Source organism: Hipposideros armiger, unplaced genomic scaffold, assembly GCF_001890085.2.
Source record: "Hipposideros armiger isolate ML-2016 unplaced genomic scaffold, ASM189008v1 scaffold_31, whole genome shotgun sequence".
NCBI classification, from domain to species: Eukaryota; Metazoa; Chordata; class Mammalia; order Chiroptera; family Hipposideridae; genus Hipposideros; species Hipposideros armiger.
Window position 1 is genome coordinate 2,752,678 of NW_017731381.1, and position 10,872 is coordinate 2,763,549.

General features: G+C 45.6%; 1 protein-coding gene across 1 annotated transcript in view; it reads right to left on the reverse strand.

Moving 5' to 3' along the window:
* PTPRT (protein tyrosine phosphatase receptor type T) overlaps positions 1-10,872 on the reverse strand; it is a 1,070,914-nt gene that overhangs the window by 697,768 nt on the left and 362,274 nt on the right. The window contains exon 3 of the mRNA XM_019636904.1: positions 2,260-2,531. Coding sequence (XP_019492449.1) covers positions 2,260-2,531 — 272 coding nt within the window. The remainder of the gene's footprint in view (positions 1-2,259; positions 2,532-10,872) is intronic.

Genomic DNA, 10,872 nt, shown 5'->3' on the forward strand with positions numbered 1-10,872 from the left:
GATGAGGCTGTTTATCACGGGGCCGGCTCAGCGCTCACCGGGGACAGCTCAACCACAGTGGGTACTTCTTTAAAAACAAACAAAAAAAAGCCTCCTTCCTTCCTCTTTTTCTGTTCTTCCCTCTCTTCTTCCTCCTTCCTTCCTTCCAACAACTGCTGAGGCCCACTGACAGCCTGGCATGATGTCATATATGTGCCATCTTGTTGAATCCACAGACACACCCTTCATGGGACCCATTGCCCCCAGCACTTTACAAATGAGAGAACTGTGATTCTAAACGACAAGATGCCCCCAACATTTCACAGGTAGTGAGCAGAAGGTCCTCAAACAACAAGCTATTTTATTTTCCCTGAAGATGGGAAACTGAACTTGGAGTCAGAGGACCTAAGACCTCAATGTACCCATCATGTCCCCTCCTCTGGAACACAGCACCTGTTGAAACCCTGCACAGTGGTTACTATGCAGATAAAAGAGAGGCAATATGCTCACCAAAGATCTGGGACATGGGAATGCCCGAGAAATATCATTTGTCTCCCTCTTCCCCATCAAAGAGTACGGCCAATAGCAGGACTGTCTCTCTCTTGGGTCACTTTTCCTGCTCATTATACATGTATCTATGGTCCCATCCTGTTCCCATTTGCATCAGGCCTTAGGGAGGGGGTTTCTAATTGGAATCCAAGGGCCTTCCTGGAGATATCCATGGTTACAGAGACACTTGGCATATATATACACAGGGGGACAGTCTTGGCACTGAGCCATCTGGGTTCCGGCCCCAGCTTGGCCAGTGACTTGCTGTGTGCTCTTACTTCACTGTCCATCGCTGGACCTCAGCTTGATCACCTACATCAGAGTTCAGCAAACGATGGCCTGGAGGTCAAATCTGGCCCACCACTTGCTTTGTCCGTAAAGTTTTACTGAAACACAGCTACATGCATTCATTTACATATGGTCTGTGGCTGCTTTCATGATGCATCTGACAGGACGATATATACCATGGACGTTGAACTGAAGGGTGTCTAAGGAACTCCCAGCCACCAACCTTGCCACCCTCAGGTCCATCTTCTGCCCCAGACTCCAGAGAAATTTCTCCAAAGTGCAGATCTGACTATGGCACCTTCTTACTTAATGCTTTTCAACAGCGGGCATGGGGATTAACTGCAAAGGGTGATGAAAATGTTCTAGTGCTGGTTTATGGTGATGGTTGCACAAATCAATAGCTTTATTAAAAATCACTAGATTACACACTTAAAATAAGTGGATTCTATGATCTGTAGATTGTACCTTAATAATGCTGTTTAAAAAAAAATTTTTTTTCAACAGCCCCAGGCCAAAAACAGAGCTGTGTCTTCCAAGCACTCAGTGGGCTGGTGCCAGCCTGTGCCTGTAGGGCCTCAGTCCACACTGAGATAAGTAGGGAAAGCGAGAGAGGTGTTTAGGAACTGTTACAGCAATTTGGCATTGCTGTGACACTTTTATTGCCATTTATAAAGGTATCGGTCCACAGTGAGTTGAGGGGGGAGCTGGTCTGTCCCCACATTTTGAGTAGCGCTGCTCTAGACTAGAGACTAAATTGAATCCCTCTAGCCTGGCATTCAAAGCCCCCATCACCCACTTGCCCCTGTAGGCTGAGCTCCTTTTGCAACCTATCTTTAATCAACTTGGAGATTCCAAACTTTGCCAAAATCTCTCCCTCACTCCTCCAGCCTGGCGCGCCACATCCCTGACCACTCAAAAGCTTTTCTCTTCCTTTTCGAATAATTATGTATTCCCCTTTCAAGACTCAGGCTATCTGTCATCTCCTCTGAGAAGCCATCCTGGTTGCCTTCACCCCCAAATTCCCTCTTCAAAGGGGTGATCTTTGACTAGTTATCTCCTCTCTCTGAACCTCAATTTTTTCATCTGTGAAACAGGGAGACTCATAGCATCTTCCTCTTCAGATGACAGTATCTCCCTCATGAATTATTTTATAAAAGGCTTCAATGCCTATGTTCCTCCAGCATCCTGGGGAGCCCACCTGCATCCCGCTATACTGTAATTGTTTATTTCTATATCCATCTCCTCCTCCTGACCATGAGTTACAGGGATGCATGGGCTGTGCTGCATGGCCTCTCACCCACAGGGCCTGGCTAGGAGGCGAAGCTCAGTAAACACGAGCTGAACGAGTGAGTAAATGAAGTCCTTTCTAAACAGCCCTAGGCAGGCAAGAGGTATATAGATCTATTTAAAAAAATAAAATCAAACCATGGTAAAACATCATACCTGGTAGAAATGTGGCCAGAAGGTGCTGATGGCAAGCTCTGCCTTCACCCAGCCCTCGGTGACGACTCCAGACACATTCCAGACGGGGTTCCCTTGGGGCCCACCATTGACCTTCACATAGACATTCAAGGCCCCTGGACTGGACCTGTCACGACTGGAGAAGTAGTAATGGAAATCGATGCAGTGGGTGTCATTCTCCTTCAGGGTGGGCAGGAGAAGGTGGGCCTTCTGGCCAGAGGCCCTCCCGGAGCTGTTCACCATCATGAAAGATCCTGGAGAGCCACAAAGGGGGCGGGAAGTGGACAAGGAGAGAGAAAGAAAAATCCTGTTGAGAATCAGTCACACCCATAAACACGGTGGCAAGAAATCAAGTCACACTGGGGGGGTCTGGGTGATCCCGTAGAAACCACACCTCCTCTCTCCACCTGAGTACCCTCTTCTGCAAGTACGTGGAGAACAGTAGGGGATTAAAAAAACAACAACCCTATTCAACAAGGCGGTTTTACGAAAGAAGAGATGGGAATGTGTACGATGTATTTCTACAAAGTAGACAGTCTATAAACATTTACAGAAGGAACAGTACGTCCAATAGCTCCTAAAAGAAGCATTGGATAAAACCCCAGGAATTTAATTAATGGCAACCTCCATGAGTAAATGAAATGAGAGGTGAACTATAACCTCATGCAAGCTTGGGCTGTCTCAGGGGAAAGAGAACTTCAATAATACAGGAGGTGTCATCATTCCCATATACTCCATCTGGAGCCTTGCATTTGGTACAGGGTATGTAGCAGAGGAGGGCATAGAAAAAGCAGAATAGATTCAAGGGAGCAAGGAAGACCCTGAAAAAATGTGAGAACCAACTGGAAGATATTCAGCCTGGAATGGAGGGAGAGTAATAATACTAAGCACTTAAGGAGTATCAGTGTGAGGCTGGTGTCTTATTTATACATTATTCAATTTGATCTTCAGAATGACCCTGGGAGACAGAGAATTTTCATTTTATTTAAAGATTGAGTGACTCGCCCTGGGCCACTCAGACAGGGAGGGATGATACCCAGGTTCTCTCCAACCTCAAAGTCGATGCTGTTATTGCTCTTTGCAGAAAACGCGACTGCTCTTCTCAAGCCTTGGCACGGCTGTCTCCTAGGAAGGAAGTGAGCCTCCCTGGAGTTGCTTTGACAGGTTAAACGGTTGCTGCTAGTTCTTCACGCCTCCCTGGATCCATGCCATTGGCCTCTGGCTTTGCGGTTCCTCCCACAAGAGGTGGAGGGTATGTCCCCATCCTGTGACTGTGGACTGCAGTTGCTTTGGTCAACAGGATGCTCACAGAATGGTTCAAGCAGTAGCCTGAAGCCTGCGAGCCTCTCTGGGCTTGCCCTCTTGCACTTACTGCTATCTTGCATGAGAAGGACACACTCCAGGTAGCTGCTGCCCCTTTCTATGTGGGGTCCAGGACAGACTCATGTGGAAGAAAGCTGAGCATACCTGATAGTGAAGAGCCAAGCCATGTCACCCACGCAGCTAGATGCACAGCCAGGTGGCCCACAAGCCCAACCTAGATCAGCAGAACCACACTCGATGCTCAGACCATGAACGTGCAAAAAGCGCTTACCGTTATTCGCCACTGAGTTTCCTCCTGGTTTGTTAGGCAGCATTATTGTGGCAATAGCTAATTGACAAAGGTGCCTGACAGGGCAGACTTGTGACAGAAACCACCAGAAGGCACATTTCAGCTCTAAGGACCTTTGACAAGGAGAGCTGAGGCAAAATGGGATTGACTGCTGGAGACAAAGTGAGTCCCCCATCACGGCAGGTGGCTAAACGGAGCCTGGACAAATTGAGACGTCTCGGGCAGCTTCACGATCGGCTGTGAGGGCTGTACTCTGTGACTGAAAGTCCTATGGTTCTATGAAATAAATTGCATTGTAAAACATAGTAGATAAACTCAGATGACTCTGGGAGGAATAGTCCCACCTACAAAACCACTGTTGCTTTGAAATCTAATTTTACCCACTAAAATCGTCAATGCAGAATGAAACCTTAAGACGATTTCCCCTCCACCAAGATGAGCCACGATAGCTGTAAGTAGCCTCATTCTTTCACTCTTGGTACCAAAAAGACTAGCAGCTGCCAGCTAACCCGTGCTGGGAAGTCTGTATCTCACCGGGCTTCGAGAAGGTACCAGGCATTCACAGCCCATCTCCTCTGGGATCTGAATGAATTTAAAAATAGACACAGGAGAGAGGTAGAGTTCAAAAGCTCCGCTCTACTATTCCCAAAGCTGGATTTGAGAAAGTAACTTGGACATGAGGCCAACTTAGGCTTCGTGCATTTTCTTCTCTGAACCAGCACGCAGAGCAGCTGGAAGATCACGAACTCCCTCCTTCTGTCTCTACCCAGACCCCTAGGGCCAGAGCCGTCCTTAAGGGATGACCACTTTGGGTGGGCTCATCCCCAAAATATGCCAATGAGAAGCAAGGTAATAAAGACGACAATCTGAACCCATGGCTATCAGACTTCTGCCAACCCACCAATCAGAGAGGTCACCCACCTCCTAGGAACACTCATATCAGACCTTTAGCAAACAAGGAATAAACTATTATTGGGTTATTAAGCCATTCAAATTCAGAGGTTTTATTTCTGCAGCTGGCGTTGTCATAATTGCTTTGGCACCCCCATAGAGCCCCAACTTCCTACAAGCGCCTTTATTTAGGGGGATGAGTAATGGTAGCGACCAAGCAAAGCTGTAGGATGCTCCAAATAGGATCATCATTAAGAGCAGCGACCCTGGGTAAAAAAAATGCAGAAAAGACAGAAGAGAATGAAAAGAATGGACTCTAAGAATGAATCCTGGAGCAGGAAAGGAACACCTTGGATCTTCCTGAAGACTATCTGTGTCTTAAGAGGGCCAGAGTTGGGATGTGTCAGGGTCATAGACCATGTTCCCCACCACCCCCACCCTGGCCCCTGATGTCAATTTATGTAACTTAATATGCACGCTCTGGCCCCAACTTGCTTTCTGGACTAGACAGAAAGGTATGTGTTTTGGTGCAAGGTTCAGAGAGGTAGACCAGATAACCGAAAAAAAAATTTTTTTTTTTTAATGGATGGCTGCCCACCCAGCCTACCCCCAAAGGAGGGAAGGGTATGGCAGGATGGAGGCCTGCTCATAAATGTCTGGGTGAGGCTGCACAGCAGTGATGCTCTGGGGTCCACATGACAGAGCATAAAAGCATCAGCACGTGGCAAGCCCAGAAAGAGCAGAGGCGTGCTGTGACCCTGGGAAGGGAGCCCACAGCAGCAGCGGTGGTGAGGGACCCTTCTATGGCTTGCAGGCAGCTGGCTTCCACGAGGATTCCAGAAAGGGGCAACGCAAGCAACTGACCTTGTACTCATGCACTCATCAGACACCACCCCACCCTCGTCTGCAGTTCATACCTGACTATTCTTGTATCCCGACAGCATGGGGCTCCATTTTTTTTTCTCTCCCAACACCCCGTTCCCCAGGAATATCTTCAGCCGCCTCAGGTTGGTATACACCAGCAGATATAAATAGATTCTAGGGGGTCCATAGCAGAACCCCACACATCAGAGTGGGTGGGCCTCTCCGCTCTCCCAGTCAGGATCCCCCCCTCCCCTCCATGGAAGTGTGCCTGGTGGTCATTTGGGAGAGCATTTCAAATAGAAGAACAGCATGTATAAAGGCACAGAGGCAGGAAGCCGTAGCATCCAGCAAGTGTAGCATCTTATGGGGGGAGTGGGGTCCAGCCACCTCTAGCCCCCTCCACGTCTAGCCCAGCCCCCAGGGGTCTAGCCCCATCCTCCAGACAGGAAGAAGCCATATCTCTGGGTTGAGCACAGGCCTGCCGTTTCAGAGATTGTTCAGGAGTGAAGCCCTCATGTATTGGCAACTCCGTGGGGCCCTCTTTGATCAACAGGTTGGCTTAATTAATATCATCCTGGGGCTGTCAGCTTCCTGGAGATCAAAAATGAGCCGGTCATTATGCCGAGATCAGTCAGAAACAAGAAAGGGAAAGACTGTAAATATATTTCCCCCCCAACACCCACTGATGTGATAAGGATGATAAAACAGCATTAGTTTCTCATAGTTATTATACATAGCACTGAAAACTGTTGAATTAAACCAGGAAGTACTCTCTGGCTGGCCATAAATTTTGCATTTTTTCCCCCTTCGTGTGTAATAATGCCTTGATAAGCGCCCCGTTATTGATGTGTCTGCAACATAGATCCCCTTTTTGGAGGCAAAACACTTCTCCGTAGCAGATGGCGGCTATTGTGTTTACACATGAGCACCTCACGATCGCACTTCCTCACGTTGGCAGTAAAAAGAAAGCCCAAATTGAGTTTTTAATGGCTTTGCGCATTGTTCATTAAGATTACATGAGTGTGCTCAGGCGCCTGGCAGCTGAGCGCCTGGAGCTCCGAGAGCCCAGAGCCGTCCCTGCAGACAGGTGGCCTCGCCAGCTTCCAGTGCCAGGACCTATGTGAAGGGAGTGGATGGCAGGAGGGACCCAAATGCTGCCTGAAGCCAAGGCAGCTGTGGTGACATGGAATAAGCCTCGGTTTCCAATCAAGAAAACTGGGTTTCAGTCCCACTTCTGTCATTTCTTAGTGGGGTGACTTTGAGCAAGTCAGTAAAACTCCCTGGGCCCTTGATGTCCCCATCTATAAAATGGGCTAATGAAAGCTACATGTCAAAGTTTTTTTGTTGTTTGTCTGTTTTTAGTGAATATTAAATGAAACACCGGACTCGACTCAATAAATGTGAATTTCATAATAAAGAGCCAGCTGCAGATGACAGTGGGCCTGATGCAATGTACAACACGTTTAATGTTAGTAATGTTTATTGAAAGCTTAGTACCATCTTTTAGCGTCCCAGTGAGGTGGTACCACGCTATTCCTGTTTTAAAGCAAGGAGCTCTGAAAAAGAGAGAGGTAACGTCTTTTGCTTACACAGCCCTCATCCACTCCATGGTAAGCAGAATAACGGCTTGAAGATGTCCCCATCCTAATCTGTGGAACCTGTGACTATGTCACCTACATGGCAAAGAGGGATTAAGGTTGCAGATGGAATTGTGGTTGATAATCAGATGACTCAAGATGGGGAGATTGTTCTGGACAAAAGAGGCAGAAGAGGCAGAATCAGAGAGGAATTTGAAGATACTATGCTAGCTTTGGAGATAGACAGGAGACATGAACCAAGAAATTCAGGAGGCCTCTAAAAGCTAGAAAAGGCAAGAATGCAGATTCTCCTCTAGAGCTGCCAGAAAGGACCACAGTCTCCTGACACCTTGACTTTAGCCAGGTGCAACCTATTTAGGACTTCTGCCCTCCAGAACTGTGAGACTAAAAAAAAATGTGTGCTATTGGGTTGTCAGAAAAGTCATGACATATTTTTTCTATGTTTTTCCTTGCAAAAATGTGTCATAACTTTTCCGGCAACCCAATATTTTTAGTCACTAAGTCTGTGATAATATGTTCCAGCATCAATAGGAAACCAGTACAACATTCCACAATTCCTCACTTTTGGGTTTTCTCAGGTGATGCTATTCCTGAAATCCATGCTGCCCAGTCCAGGTGTGGTCCTGCACCAGACTATTTAAACACCAGTTACTCTTGGTGACTTTCCCTAATGCCCACAGAACAGTTATTTCTGCATTGCTGACCACACACATACCTCTATTACAGATATTCTGGATAAGGCCTAATTTAAAAGTCCAGAAAGATAAGTGTTTAGCTGTCCAGTCACAATAAAAGGGCAGGGGGCATACAAATGTCAAAAGGCACAATGCACCATAAAGTAAGAAAATACATGTGCAAGAGAAGCACCGAGTTTTACCAGTAGTATCATGAAAACTAATAATCATTCAGTTAATCATGAACATCACAATTTACCAATAGCCAGACTAACAAACATATCATTCAACATTATCCATATTATCAATAAAAGCGATCTAATTATCATGTGTCAAGAAAAAGCAAAGAAATTTGCTCCTTTTCTAATACAGCAGGAAATAGAGAGGGAGGGAGGGATTAGTTACAGTTTAATGGATACGTAATAGCTATTTAAAACAAGGAAAATACATCCTGAAGTTTCAAAGGAACTGAACACAGTGAACAGTTCTGTCAGAGTCAGTCTGTGTGAATAAAAAGTAACTATTTCTGTAATCATTCATTCAGACCAATAAGCTGGGGTTGGAGTATTCCATATGCAAATTTGTTAAGGTGAGTCTCCAAGAAACGGCTATCGGATAATCCCTGTGGGTGCAGATAACGTAGTTTTAAAAGTAGAATTAAACCCAGGTAATTAGATTGGAAGGTGTTGATGGAAGGGGCTGTATGCGTGGGCGTTTTCCCCCTGGGCTGGCCAAAACTCTTTCCCCATCCCTGAAAAGACGAAAAGAAAAAGGAAGAGGGAAAGAAGGAGAGAGAAAAGAGAAGGAAAGGAGGAAGAAGTCAGGAAAGAAAGAGAATGCAAAAGAATAGACATAAAGGAAGATGAGGAGAGAAGGGACAAAGGGAGAGAAGATAGAAGGAGGGGAAGAAGGAAGAAGGGAAAAGGGAAGTGATGAAGACAGAGAAATGAAATACAGGTGAGGAAAGGAATACCGAGCAAAATCAAAAAATTTCACAGGACGGTCTCCTTTTCAACCTCACAATAATCTCGAGATACAAACAGACCCCGGTCAAACGTTGTAGGGCACAGTGGGACCTGTGTTCTCCTCATTTATACCTTCATAACCCGCCTTCCCCAGCATCTCCGTGTAATATCTCAACATCCCGGAAGGAAAAATAAATGCTGTTGAAGGAAAACAATGGAACCCAACACACAACGCAATGAGAACTCAACTACATAAGTGGTGAGATGTAAGGCTTTGCTCCAATTGCTCTTTGATGTGGGAAATATCAAAACAATTTTGGCAAGGTCAAGACAGAATGGAAGGGCAGGTCATGTGCACCCCTGGTAGTCACGTGGTGCTTCTGGGGGTAAGGAATTCTTTCTGTTTCTTTACCTGTTAAAATCGCTGGACAGGGTGAGTTTCTAAAGTTCCTCCAGCTAAAGAAGTCTATGGTTGCAAGACTTCACAGTCACAGTTAGTGGTGAGTTAGAAGCCAGGCTTGGCTTGGATTTTCTACCCAGGCTCCTTATGGAGCAGGGCTGAGGGAGAGACCTTTTTCTTGGGATCTTGCTCCTGAAGAAACACAGTAATTTTTGTGTGTCTACAAAGTTCTTTACCCTCACCAGTCACATCTGCTCATTCATAATAGCCACACAGCAGACACATACTATCCCATCTGACCACTATTCATTCATTGAATTCTAATTTTAGCCCTGTGTGATAGTCACCATTATCATCCTTCTCTTACAACTGAGAAAACTGAGGCACAGAGAGGTTAGGTAACTGTCCCAAGGCCACACAGCTAGCAGCAGGGCCAAAATTCAAACCCAGGAGATCCTCATCATCATTTGGCTCTTAGGCTCCACATCACAAGGAGGCACGTTATATGTGACGGCAGGGAGTGATCACACGCTCCCTGGGGTGAGCTGGCCTTGCCCTGGCGAACTGGTGCAGTTCGGAAGAGAGACAAAGAGTGGGAGGAAAGGACAAAAATGAAATCGATTGTCAAGCTGCTGCCATATTAAGAGTAAAGAGAATAACAGGCTTGCCAGCAACATTTTCAGAACCCCCCAAATTGCTCTTGACATTCATTGGGCTGAGCCCTATGCTTCTGCAGCTCTAAATCTCTAAATTGAAACGACATGGAACTAAAATATATACACATAGATACATTTTTTTTTAATCTCCAAACTCTTCACACATCCGTTGGCATGATAATATTTTGATTAGTTACATTTATGCTCCAATTATACTCACAGAATGTTCAACTGTGTCTTATATATAGCATGGTTGCCCTGCTCCATGAAAAACACTGGATTATTCCCTCGTATATTTGCAATGGGAAAAGACACACTTGGAATTGGGGTGGGGAAAGGCAAAACAAAGAGATGACTAAGCCTGTTAAAATAGTGCTATCTTGCCTTCGCATGACTAAATTGGGTCATTGCTATTATTTCCCAAGCTTTAAAGTACCTGGGCTTGGAGAGACAACGTGTTCAAGCCTACTTTCCCTTCACCTGACACCGTTATCTCCCCCGTAGCAACTGGGTCTAACTCTGAAAGCTAGTCTGACCTGATCATGTACCTACTGAGTGAAAAGGTCAACAGGGGGGATGCTTTGTGTTGTTGTGCTTTTTTTCTGGAGAGGGTGTCTATCTATTCCTCAAAGAGGTCTTTAGCCCTGTCCATAGTAAATGAATACATTATATATATTATACACACACACACACACACACACACACACACACAGAGGATGCCAACAAAATGTATACACATTTTTAAGAAAGGAAAAACTCTATTCAAATTACACTGATGGTAACCACTTTGAACACCTCTTGTAATTGCAGAAGTCAAACGTGACTTGTATTCATCTTTTGTTATCGGTATAGATTGAGTATTACAATTTTACTAGTTTTTTCCTTTCTTAAAATGTGTATAAATTTTATGGCACCCTCTGTGTGTGTGTGTGTGT